The 13686-nt window shown below is 39.0% G+C and overlaps 1 protein-coding gene across 7 annotated transcripts in view; it reads right to left on the bottom strand.

Moving 5' to 3' along the window:
• Nucleotides 1–9751, bottom strand: part of LOC128566793 (protocadherin-9) — a 959874-nt gene extending 950123 nt beyond the window's left edge. For all 7 annotated transcript variants that reach the window (XR_008374641.1, XM_053563824.1, XM_053563827.1 and 4 more), the window contains exons 1-2: nucleotides 9193–9751; nucleotides 4807–7977 (exon numbers count right to left, since the gene is read on the bottom strand). Coding sequence is in view for 6 of the 7 variants with exons in the window: in XM_053563824.1 (XP_053419799.1) it covers nucleotides 4807–7842 (3036 nt within the window). In the remaining variant the exon portion in view is untranslated. The remainder of the gene's footprint in view (nucleotides 1–4806; nucleotides 7978–9192) is intronic.
• Nucleotides 9752–13686: the final 3935 nt, after the last annotated feature.

Raw genomic sequence — 13686 nt, 5'->3', positions numbered from 1 at the left:
GCCTGTTCACTGATCTGAAACCAACGGGACACTAATGAACCTTGCCTCTATGTCTAGAATGTATTGCAATGAAACTTAGAATACAAGAGAATAGAATATTTTAACTACTTAAATGATTTTCTTCATGTTAACAAGTGTTCAGGAATTAGCAGACATATCTAAGTTTAAAAAAATGGCAACTTTTCATTTTTATACTCCTTAAGATTTTTAGCAATGAATGTCAAAATGTCCCTTGATTTTGTAATTTAGGAGTATCAAGATTAAAAAGAAATTAAATATTCATCTCACAAATTCCAGTGGGAAAGATAACCAGTATGAACGGTGGGCACATCCTCATTTCAAAATTCTAAATCAATGTCCAAGGGGTTCTGGGTAGCTTCTACCTCACAAGCACGAATACTGACTTCATAACCTCAGAGTACTTAGCCAGAGAGAAGGAGAAACGAAAATCACAACTGGTACTATTTTTTAAATAACATTTGTATTTGGGGGAACATTTTTTTTCTTGACATGTCACCTATGTTCAATCATCACTATCTATATACTCCAAAATTTAATAGCTGAAAATACCTTAAAGTTTTTGCTAGCCTCACAGTACTTAACATTTGCTCCCTTCACTTTTAATTGCATTTCTCTTTCTGACTCTTCTAATTATCATCAATTCTGTGACTGCCTTGTGCATTTTACATGGCATAACAGCATTTCAGTAGTGGTTGTAGTAGATTACCCCAAAATGAAAAGTAATCATAAATATAATATAGTATCTCTAAATGATTCAAATAGAAGCAATTCTGTTTACACTATAAAAACGTGTGTACACATGTAGATAGCATGCATGCACATTTTCAATGCATAAATTCTTTTATATATACACAAATGTATATCTGAGTGAATACTTCTACATTGTGAAAGGACGTTCAAAGTTCTAAAATGAGCATTTCATTGAGAAAATTAAATGACTGTTTATTCAGAACCAAACTCTAGTATAACTCATCCAGATTATTTTATTACTTGAAAATAAAACTTGAAAAAGTTGTCGAGTGTAAATGTGTCATTATTTTTTTGACTTAAATATTTTCATTTATCTCACCACCACCCCCAAACTCCCCTCTCCCAAAAGAACACAGGGTCTAAGAAAATTAATTCCCTAAATGCTGTCAAACAGGTTGGGAAACAGCAATAAACAGCTTACTGTAAAGCCTCCAGCTACAATAAAACAGCTGTCAATAAGTGGGCTGAGAGTTGGGCTCTGCAAAGCACGTCCTCTAGATGTGATGATAGGAAAGGGAAAGGAGCTGGCTTTTCCTGTTCCTATAGGCAAAGGCAGTGGTTCTCAAAGTGTGGTCCTTGGGCTAGCAGCCTCATTATCACCTAGGAACTTCTTAGCAATGTAGATTTCTAGGCCTGACCCCTAAGAAATTGTTGGTGAGGCCCAACAATTCATGTTTTAACAAGTCCTTCAGGTGATTCTGGGACATCCCACAATTAAGGATATAATGCCGTATTTTACAATTATATACACCAATGATACTAGTTTTCTTTTAAGTAAGTATACCAATGAAACATAATTTAAAGCCTTACTAGAATTATGTTGTCATCCGTTTAGCCTTTGTTGGTTGTGTGTGTCTGTGTATGTATAAGTAAATATCAAGATAAAGTATTCGGCCAAAAAGGAAATTTCAATCTGTGAAAGCTAAGGGCACTTCCAGATAATTGTAAAAAATAATTTATGGAAAACCCAATGACATATACATTATGTTAAAGCAAAATGAAAGCTTAGTAGAATAAAAGGAATGAAGACTAGACTATGATTCACATGTTTCCTATGTTCTATGCAGGTTAACCCGAGGGAAAAACATCAAGGGGAAAAGTCAGACAAAATAGGAATCCATGCACCACAATAAACTCATGTTGGAAAAGTCAGACATTGTGTTTTCATTAGCAATATTTATTAGCAATACTAATTAGCGATATTTAACTTTGCTAACCCTTTCGCAAGAATCCTGCATTTAACTCAGACATCAATTAGCAGCATAAAGTAGAAGAATGCTCCTGTTAATAGCCATTGTGCCTACTCACAAAATCTTTACAGATTATATGTGAATTTTTAAATTACTCTGAAAACTTTTGTAGGAATAAACATTACTTGTTCAAAATTGTGTAGCTTTGGGAGCACATTTATATAAAAACCACTATAAAGTAAAAGAGCTAAAAGAAGTTTTTACTTTAAAGTTTAACTAGAATAACTTCAGATAACAATCCTATAGATCAGTGAATACCATTTTTAAAGGTTAGTATATAATTTATTCATAAAAAATGCTTACTTTTCCTAAAATGATGGTTCTTGCTCTTCTGACCGCCACTTCTCTATTTGTTTCCAATATTACTTTCCACAACATCATAATTTTTCATTGTCAGCATAAAAAATTCTAAACAGCATTTCAAGATCTCTTTATCATGAAAGTGAATTAAAGCTGCATTTGAACATTGGAATGCCTACAGGGGAACTACAAAGTGACACGTGTTCAAAGGAATGTCTAAAATGCACTTTCGTTCCAAGTAGAGAATTACTCAGCATCCTATTTGAAAGATTACATCATACAAACAAAATATTTTTATGACTGACTAAGCCCGCACAAAAGATCTTTTCCATAATTTGCTGAATTGCACTTAACATTTATGTGACTGCACTACATGTAGGCTCAACTTTTGGGAAGAAGTCAGAGAAAGTGGCTCCGTGTATCTGCAAATACCCACCACATTTACATGTAAAGAAAGATGATGTGGGAGGATACCACAAGATTTCTTTAGAAAAAAAAATTTCAGAGATTTTACATGAAAAGTTGTAAATTGTGTTAGTTTTTTCAAAGTTATTATCAAGATCATCAAATACCTCAAGTAAGTGACCTTCACAATAAAAGTAAATAACAAAACCCCATTTTCATTCTTTTCATTCAATAGCAACCTGCAATTAAACCCCTTATTTTTATAAATTACTTTTCTTGTCATAATTCACTATTGAATAACTTTTGAAAACGTTTACTGAGTCTGAACAATTTCTAAATTTTAAAACATCGACCTCTTTTCAAATATTAATAAAGTTAACACAAAAATTATTACTTGTTCCAACTTTGACTTGTATAAAATAACCCCATATTCTCCTTCGCAACTTGTATACTGATTTAATTTTTTAATTTTATGTATTTAAGCTCTAAGCATTTGTATTTTAAAAATGCTCTAGATGTTTAATATTCTACTTTAAGATATGGAGATTTTAACTTGTATAACCACAGACCTTATACTTAATATTCTGGGAGTATCTGTGTAATTCATTGTAAAAATTATTTTTATAAATATCTTACTAGCATGAAGCCTTAAAAGTCATTCCAGAGCTATAAATAATAGATGTTAAGGGGGAAACAGTTTCAATAAGACACTAAGACACCCTACTCTACCCAGCCGATAAAGAAAAACTCTTGATTCTCCAATGACCGACCAATGACTGCAAATTAATTTTGTTTTACTTGATTTTTTAAAATCTACATGTTCTTTATTTTTAACAAGTATATATGGGCCATCCCCATAGGTGGACTCCTTACCAACAAAGGTTGAACTTGCGTTATGAAATCCTAGAGTTGGTGTGGTGAGAGCTAATCACAAAAAAGCAAGCAAATGAACTTAAATGCTAGTTGCTCCAGAGCAACTATCACTAAATAAAAGGTATCTTTGGCTGTACTACCAGCTTGATCCTTCCCTCCCCCGTCCTTGCGACTGCGGGACTGGCACCTGGCCAGCAAGAGGGACATGATACCCGAGTGCCATCTACAGGCTATTATCGATATTTAAATTTTGTGGCAACAGACAAGCACCAGTGAAATAAATTAGACAGCGCTGCATTTAAATCTTTATTAACAAGGAATTATTAGACCTAAGAAAAACTAATTCTGGATTTGGTTGAAATATGAGTTTCTCAGCCTCTTAATCCCTCTTCATATGGCATATTTCACAGTTTAAAACGAGTTATGACAGATCACTTATGCATTACTAAGATGAGAGAATATTTACAATGGATTCATTCTTTTCTCTATAAATTAGTTATATTAGGCAGAAAGCATTCCTTTTTTTCCCCTTTTTTTGAAATAGTTTTTGGCCATTTGTGGATGCTAAAAAATCTATTAAATACCCAATTTAATATATTACAATAAAATAATTTGAAATCAAGGAGAAGACTTCCTCTATGGCTTAGTTGCAATCTTTCAATGATCATGTGCTTCACAGCTGATGTACATTTAATATTCTACTATCGTGTTCAGAGACTAAAAAAAAAAAAAAAAATTAACCCCTTTAGCAACCACAGCTCTGACTGTACTTGCAGTCAGACCTTCAAATGTCATTTAAAACTTGAGATTTGAAGGTGACTTTTTAGATCAAAAGGTAAAGTGAACATCATGAAATAGGTCAGTTTGGAAACCCCAGGAGCAGAATTTGGCCTATCGGGACAGGGTTTCTTCTTCAGCAAATATTATCTTGGGACATTTTGGAATAATTTCCTCTTTTCATCCTTTGCCATTTGAAGGAAACAGGGAGGTGAAATAATTCTCAGAACTCAGAAATTTCAAAGCTGTTCTAAACATTCTCAACTGAGCCCCAGAGGAATGAAAAAGGGGTCAAGTTTTTTTTTTTTTTTTTTCCCCTCTTTATAAGGAAGCTAAAGTTAGGCCAAAACAATGACACACTGGCACGTTAATACTGGTTGACTGGGCACTTGTATGCAGTACTTATAGACCAGTAAAAGTGCTCGTTTACCTGTCTGGTGTGTAAGGGGCCCTTTGTCTTGAAGCCTCCTTGGGAACTGCACTCTGAGGCACTGAAGTGATCTGAACTAGTGGAAGAGCGTTTGGAAAGGGTGTCACAACCCCCGACAAAGGTGTTGTCCAAAGGGAGCTCCTGAATCACGTGATGCTTTTTCACAGAAACTGGAGTGTCTGGTTTGAGATGAAAAGCAGGCTGTGGAGAAGCAGATTTGTAGTGCTTGGCCAGGTCAGGGCTGTTAGGCTTGAAGGTGGTTGGTGGTGCCGGGCCCCAATCAAACCTCCCTATGCTCTGCTCCTCCAGCTCCGCCGGCAGGCTTATCGTCCCATTGATAGGCTCGTGCACTGCGTCATCGGGTTTGGACTCTTCAATGGTGACAAAGTTCAAAAGAGAGCTCTTGGGAGACTTTCTTTTCTTCCTCTTCTTTTTCTTATTTTGTTTGTTCTCTTGGTTTGGGGACATCCATTCAGCACCTTGCTTGCTCCTCTGAGCCGCTTTGAACCTTGACGCATGGCGACAGCGCACCAGAACGGTGACAAAGATCACAACTATGACTACCATGGCGCCGGCGACGATGGCGATCATGATGGTGAGATAGTCCTCATTTTGATAGGGCTGGCTACTATCCCCTATGTTCCTGTCCAAGGGGGTCTCCATAGTCCTGCGGATCAAGTCATAGATATAGGAGGCATTTCCAGCAGTGTCATTTACATAAAGGAACACAAGCACAAGTGTGTGCAGAGACTTAGGGTACCCCAGGTCACTTATGTTGACCACCAAACGGTGCAAGCCAATGTCAGTAGGTGCTGGTTTTTCTTCCAGAGTAATGTTACCTGTTACTGGATCAATCCGAAATAAGCCTTTGTTATTTCCACTCACTATCGTGTACTTGAGTTCTGCATTCATTCCAGTGTCTATATCCACTGCAAAAACTTCTGCTACCACGGAGCCAGGAATGGCCGAGAGGGGCACCAACTTAAAGGAAGTGTTAGAGGGTGGAGAAATGACAACTGGGCTATTGTCATTGACATCCATGACATTGATCGTTACTTTTGCAGTTGAGGAACGAGGTGGTTGTCCTCCATCAGTGGCTTTGACATCAAAAGTGTAGGAACTCTGCTGTTCTCTATCAAACGAGACATTTGACTTTATGACTCCAGAATAGGGATCCAACACAAAATTATCATTGTCATTTAGAATGGAAAGAGTCACAGCTTTATTCTCTCCAGCATCTGCATCTGTCACTGTGATCACTCCCACAGTACTATACTTTGGCAGATTCTCAGACACAAAAAATTGAAAATGATTATGAGTAAACTTGGGGCTATTGTCATTCTCATCCAGAACAGTAACTATCACAGCCGCTTGGCTTTGAAGGGGAGGGGTTCCATTGTCCCTGGCAGTTACTGTAAAAATGAATCGTTCTTGTTCTTCCCTGTCAAACACTCTGGAAGCTGTCAAAACTCCTGTCTTTCGGTCCAGATCAAAGAAGGAGGCATTCGGTCCAAGCTGATAAACAATGTCTGCATTTTTCCCACTGTCTTCATCTGTGGCACTAATAGTTGTTAAGTATAACCCACGTCGGTTGTTTTCAGAAACTGACAGCTCAATTACAGGCTGGTTGAAAATTGGTGGGTTGTCATTTTCATCCTCAAGCTTAACCCTTACCAGGGCAGTCTGATTTAAACTGGGCTTCCCAGAATCAGAGGCAACTATTTTAAAGCTGAATTCTTTGGTGCCCTCATAGTCCAACAAAGAGGAGGTCTCTAACAAATATTGGTTGTCATATACTGCTTTCAAATGAAATGGGACCTCTCTTTCAATAAAACAGATCACTTTGCCATTCACATCTGTGTCCTTATCTGAAACCGTAATTAGAGCAATCTTAGTATTGACAGGATCTTTCTCAGATAAATACACAGTGCCATTGATGGGACTTATAATGTACCTGAGGTCTATGTTAGGAGGGTTATCATTTACATCGGTGACATTGATGGTAACCGTTGCTCGGGCAGGAGTAGAGCTGCCATCACTAGCCAGCACTGTCACTTTGTGAATGGCTGTCTCCTCTCTATCTAAGGACCTCTGAACTGTAATCAGCCCAGTTGTATTATTTAAAGCAAAGAGTCTTTTGGTTGCAGGGGCAACCTGGGCACCAAAAATGTACCGGATTTCAGCGTTACTGCCTATATCTGCATCAGTGGCATGGAGCTGAATTACAGAGGTACCTACAGGTGCGTTCTCTGGAATATGCACCTCTACTTGACCCTCTTTAAACACTGGCCTGTTGTCATTTACATCACTTACTGTGACCTGCAGTATGGCCGTGCTGGATTTCTGTGGAGTGCCTCCATCCTCTACTTTGATTTTCATGACATAGGTATCTTTCTGTTCTCTATCCAAGTTTTGCTGAACAATCAATTGTGGCCACTTCTCTCCCTCCGGAGTTTCCACGATATCCAGTCCAAAAACACTTTGCCCATTTAACAATTCATAATGCTGTACACCATTGAAGCCTGTGTCAGGATCTGTTGCTGACGGAATTGGAAAGCGGCTGTTGATCAAAGTGTTTTCTGGAATGGAAATATTGATGACAGGAGATGGAAACATGGGGGCATTATCATTGGTATCCTTGACAATTATTTTTATTTTGATCAGCCTGAAAAAGTCATTGGGGAGGATCACGACCTCAAGTTCAAAGAAACACTCATTCTCCTCAGCATAAGAGGCTCCAGCACAGAGTTTTTCTCTGTCTATTCTATTGGAGGTTGTGAAAATTTCTCCAGTGCTGCTGGATACTTTCACCAAAGGGGCATCTCCAGCTTTAGAAACCAGTCTGTAGACAAGGCTGGCACTGGTCCCTGTGGCAGCATTGATGTGAGAAATGTTCAGATCCTTTGGTATGTTTCCTATGGGCACATTTTCAGGCAATTCCTCTCTAATAGTGTATATAAGTTCTTGAGCTATTGCGGAATCCAGCCTTAAACAGGCAATCAGAGCAGCCAACAGGTAAAAATCCCTCAGGTCCATGATAATGTATTTATTTTCTTTTCCTGAATTTTAGGGCTTAAAGGTTTCCACTGAGGAATGCTGCACGAATTGCACGAGGAAGCGTGCATGGACTGGAGGATGCATTACATCTCATCACTTATTTGGAGACAGCCACTGTCAACACAATCGTATAGACAACATTATTCTTCAGTAAATAAAAACACACCATCAAACATACCACATTGCATTTTCCACTACATATTAGTAAACATGGCAGTTTGCTCTGGCACTGTCTGCAAGTTAACTCTGTGTGGATAAAAACACTAAATATCTCCTGCTTGTTGCATTTTCCCAGAGAAAATGAAATTTTCTACTTTTGAATTAAGGACAGCTGCTATTTTTACCTGTATTCGCCCACGTTGTTTTTTAGAAGACTGTTTTCATTGCTAACATGCATTCTTGCTCTCTCTTTCCCCTCCCCCTGTCCTACCCATCTCCTGGCCTCTAACCCACCTCCCTCAGTTCTTTTAGGTGCAAGTGAAAAACCCTAAGTATTTAGCTGTGGTTCCTGCTAATTGCTTTGTCACACATCAAATGTGTTTTCTCCTCTGCCACACTGAGTCATCTCTGTTTTCTCAAAAGACTACCTTTTTCTTTCCTCCCAGTTCTTCAACTGCCTTCTAATGCGATCTTACTGGGAGACAAGCATCCGGACATGCTGCTGCAGCATCAGAAGCAATAGTCACCAGATACTACATATCCCCATTGCCTAAAAGCACAATACCAAGACTTCAGATTTCTTACCCAGAGCTTGCTCTCTTTTCTCCATATTGACATATTATCCCCATGAGGATTAATAAACACATTAAAACTTTTAAAAATGTATAATAATATAGTATTCCTTGTCCTAGATGTGAAATTGAGTGCTGAGATGTTAGTGAAACCCAGCTAACATTCCCATGTAAGACCACAATATTTTCCACTAAGCATAGAAGAGGTAAAAAAAAAAAAAAAAGCAGTTTCTTAATCCTCATCTCCGGTTACAATATTAGTAACATTTGCCACACATTAAAACTGCAAACCAAAATGCAGGTAAAGGGGCTTCTGTTCAGTGCTCCCTTAAGTGCAATTTAAATGGTGCAAGGTTCCAGACAGCTACCTAGTAGAGTGGGACCGGTCAGTTCTCAGGTTCTAATCTTATCTGCATTAGGCTGCACAGTAGCTGATGCCCGCGATTAGTTCCAGCAGAGATGCAGGTAGGGATGCAGATATAGCCGAGTAGGTGAGCTCTGCCCCAACTGTCTACCCAATTACAAGCATCAGTCGTCTACATTGAGGACATATCTAAACACAGAATTTACAATTGTACATGCAAAACTTTACACTTACGTTAGTTGCCTCAACCTTTCCCCTTTCCCAGTATGCTGCAGTTAGGAATGATTTGTTCCAATACATAGAAAGCCATGCATCTGGTAGCACCAGTTTGGGGAGAAATCAGAAGCAGCAAAACGTTTCTTCCTTGTAAAATGTGTTGCTTCGGGCTGGCAAATTAGCAACTCCAGAGAACAAATTCACAGATTTGTCGTTAGTCATTCTCTCCACATTCCGTCTCTATCACCCTATGGGTCTGGGTTTTTCGGGATATTTAACACATATACAACATCCAGTTGCACTTCTTCAGCTCAAGAGTATTTCCCATAGCATCAGGCATACCATTTCCACCCGACGTCAATACTGCTTAAGTCTCTAACTTCTTGTAGAAAACGCCAGAGTTGGGGCGATGGTAATTCTCTGGCTGCTATCCCAGTTGACAGTTGCCAAAAAATTCCTAATCGGTCATCTCTTTCGTGCTTCCGAGACTCTGAGGCGCTCCTTCTTCTGTCGCGTGCTCTCCCTCTCTCCCTTCTCCTCTGCCCCTCTCTCCTTCTCTCTCTCCTCTCTCTGAACTGAATTTCTTGATATAACTCTCAATAAGCCCACAGGGAGGGCGTGACGGCCCAGGCCCCGCCCCCTGCCCCTGATTGGCCTGCATCTTGCGGTGCGGGCGGCCGCAGCCCGCGCGAAGGAGCGAGCCCGGAACAAGTAGCTGACTGTCTCCCATCTTCCCCTCCTCTGCGCCCCCTCGGCAGGCTCAAAAACCCGGAGAACGGATCCAGGACCCTGGAGAGCTGGGTTCCAGGAGGTGCACTGAGCATGCCCGGCCCGGTCTGGCTGGGGAGGGACGCGCTGGCGCTCCCCAGGCCCGCTGCGAAGCCGCGGTTGCAGGCGTGAGCTTGCGGGGCAGCAAACCTCCGAGCCGGGGCGGTCTGGCAGGCGTGGGCGGTGCTGGAGCCCGGCAGGGCGCAAGAGCACGGACTCGGGGAGCCTTGGGCATCACTGTGGGCGGACAGGGGTCACTAAGGCGGTTCATCTCTGGGAGCCCATTTCGCACTTTCTTTGCTAAGTGGAGGGGCCAGAATGCACAGATCGGGGAGTCTACCCGCGATCCGAGGCGCGAGAAGCATTACGACCCTTGGATGGGGAGCGCGGGCCAGCAGATCCCGCCAGCGCGTTGGACGGACAAGATGCCCGGTGCTGCAAACGGAGGCTTTTGCTGACAGGGACGCTGGCGAGAGGGTGGAGAGGGCGGATAGCGAAAGGGGTGGGAGTTGGGGGGGGGCAGTGGATATTTGAATCTCAATCGAGATTGGAAAGAAAATTAATCTGACCACTTCCTATAAACAGGGTCATGGAAACTGCCAAGGGAAGAAAATGTGTTAGCCTTGTGGGATCCCTTGGTCAGCCTTGCCCAGTCCTGTGTGAATGCGAATTCCCGTTTCGTGCCGCAGGACTCGCCGCGGAGGCGGATCGTGGCGGTCCTCCACTTCTGCTCCCGCAGCTCCGAAAAAGCTGAGAACCAGGGCTTGCCCAGACACCCGGGCTTCTGCAAAACCCGCTTCCAGATCACCTTACTGCAAACTTTGCTTTCCGAGAGGCTGGAAGGAGTCCGTGCAGTGCTTCCCAAGCTGTGGAACACTTCCTTTCCCTATGCACTTTCTGCTGATGGCAACTTTACTGTAATACTTGTCTTTCCCCGTGCACTTCATTTTTCTGACTCCAGCTCTGTAATATATCCTCACGTTTCTTAATTTTCATACAAGAACTGGATGGAATGACTCCCGAAGGGATTGACCTTATTCCTTAAATATTGCACTCCCCAACACTATCTACATTTGATCTTTTAAAAGCAGCAAACCACGAAGGTTTGTGCAATGGTTATACGTACAACACCCGATACCTGAGTAAAGTTTGAGGCATTAGCATAGTAATGGTTCACTTGGAACAAAAAATGTATTTTTCTGAATGACCTATAAAGGTTATTTAATGCATGATTGAACCTGTCCTAACTTACAGGAAGAAAGAAGGGCATTTATTTTAAACCTCTGTTCCCCATTTGTACTGGATGTACATTAAGGCTCTTCATGTACGTAGGTACTATTATGGCATTTCTGAGAATATGTCTTGTTTCTGAGTACATTGGTCTTCTTTTAAAATAGTAACGAATCTTTAGATGTTTAAGTTAAAAGCAAACCCCAAAGAAATTACTGATCGAACCTACCAAGCTATATATTGTATAAATAATTATTTCATTTAACCAACTCCTTTAACATCGTAATTTCCACACATGAAATTTTAAGCTCTTTTTAATTCACTTTTCCTCTAGTGAATATTCACTGTAGAACTACAGTCTCTAAAATCCCACTGTATAATCTATTAATCCCATATATGTGAACAATAAAACACTTTTCATGTAGGCAGTGTGTTATTGTTTTCAAATAGCCAAGCAAATCCTACTAATAGTAATATTTTGTCTGCTTAGAATATACAAAACATAAGAATAAAAAAGACTGCTTAAGTATCCAGTGTCAAAAGAAAAATATTTCCCTATTCAGTAATGCCAGTGAATTAAAGGATGATTCTTTTATCTTAACAAAGTGAAGGCATTTTACCATTCACAAATCTACAATTAAAGCCTGTACATTGTTCCAATTGTCACCTATTTTATGCTCAGAATTATTTTTAAATAAATGAACCATCATTCTGATACATTTACAATAAACATAGCACAGCCACTTTGCAGTTCATTTCATAAGCATCAGTTATATTCTAATCATATTGTAGTCATTTCAAAGTCATGTTGTAGTGGCATGACATAGCTTAGCAATAATTATTTAACATCATTATTAAGTGGAATTGTTTCTGTTTGTTAAGGAGAGTTTTACTTGTCAGCAGAACCCATTATTACATCTTACTGTGAACACTAGATGAAGGTTAGGGAAGAGAAAAAAGTCATCACATGAATTAATTTATGACTATGAGACTTCAATTAAAGAAAACCACAGGTCAGAGCCCCCGGAATAAAATATGTCTGGATTCTTTTTAAAGGGGATTGAATATATTTTCGAAATAGAGCTACAGACATTCTATCTTGTACGTGTTTATTTGACATATCTAAATTAGTGGAATTTTTTAATCATATCATTTTGCCTCTTAAAGCTAGAATAGTTGAGGTTTGTTTGCCCTATTACATTCCAACTTGTAAACTCCCGAGTGAAAAATATTGTTAATGATCTTATTAATATTCCTAGAAGGAAATTAAAGGTTCAGATTCCAAACCCTCTACTGTCGTAACTTGAGGCTTTTGTCCAAAACAGTGTATTATTTCCATAATGACAGCTGTTCACAATCCGTCTCTCCTGTACTGTATTTTTAAAGTTATGTCTGCATGATTATGAATTAGGAGAATATTCACTAGTTTTATTTTTGTCAGGGAACACCTATTTATTTGGTGCTACATTTTATCATTTATTTCTTTAGTGAATTCATTAACTATTAGATTTCCAATTATATGACTTCCAATATAGATCTCTCCATGTAGGTATATATTAGACTTCTAATTAGATCTCTTTAATTAACCCTTAATTCACTTTATCAATGCATATTTTCCACAACAGGAATTACGATGCTCTCACCTGTGTTGTACCTGATTAGTACTTCAGTAATTATGCCATGTGGGCTATAGAAAAAGAGCCTTAGTGTTCTCTACTGGTTATATAGGTCATGGAATATTTGTCAAGCTAAGTCACCTTCTGCCAAAAACTAAAGACTGAAATGCAATTGCAGATTTATACACAAATAGCTGTTAAGTTAATGAAATTATTTTGTATTCCACAAATTTAATATTGTTTTATTTATATATTTAAACAATAATTTCTATGTAATGGCATCTAATAACCTAAATTATGAAGCAGTTCAGTTTGTTAATTGGCTATCCCCTATAATTTTGTAGTTACCACTAAGCATTTTAAAATCACAGTTCATGCAGAGACTGTAAAGGCTTTTTCTGTAAGTTACCTTTTATATAAAAGACATAGACTAAATTATTTAGAACAATCCAATGACCTCCTCAAGGTCTTCAAGGCTAACATTTTAAATTCTAACCTACTAGTTCTATATTCAAATCAGAGTTAAAAATAAAATAAAATAAATACTTTTGTGCCTGTACTTCTAACATTCCTTTAATCCAGATGTCTTGTATTGTGTCTAACAGACATTAATCAATCAATCACAGGGGCTCTTAAATCACAGCAGGGATTATTGTCCCCATTTCACAAAAGAGATGAGACTAGAGACTATCATACTGTTCTGGGGAGGGGGTTGTGCTAAAAATGCTAAGGGTTATTTGTATTTTCACTGTTTAGAAAATGACAAAGCAGAATTTTAACACCACAAAACGAAAATCAACACCTTTTAAGGCTGTGCAAACTGGCAAAGTGTAGTAAGTTCTTTGAATAATTCTTTTGCTTCAGTATTTATTATCAGCTCTCTCCTTTTGAATACCCT

The sequence above is a fragment of the Nycticebus coucang genome, chromosome 15, assembly GCF_027406575.1.
Source record: "Nycticebus coucang isolate mNycCou1 chromosome 15, mNycCou1.pri, whole genome shotgun sequence".
In the NCBI taxonomy this organism is placed as follows: domain Eukaryota; kingdom Metazoa; phylum Chordata; class Mammalia; order Primates; family Lorisidae; genus Nycticebus; species Nycticebus coucang.
Note: the sequence above shows the minus strand (reverse complement) of the source record. Positions and strands in the feature narration are given on the sequence as shown.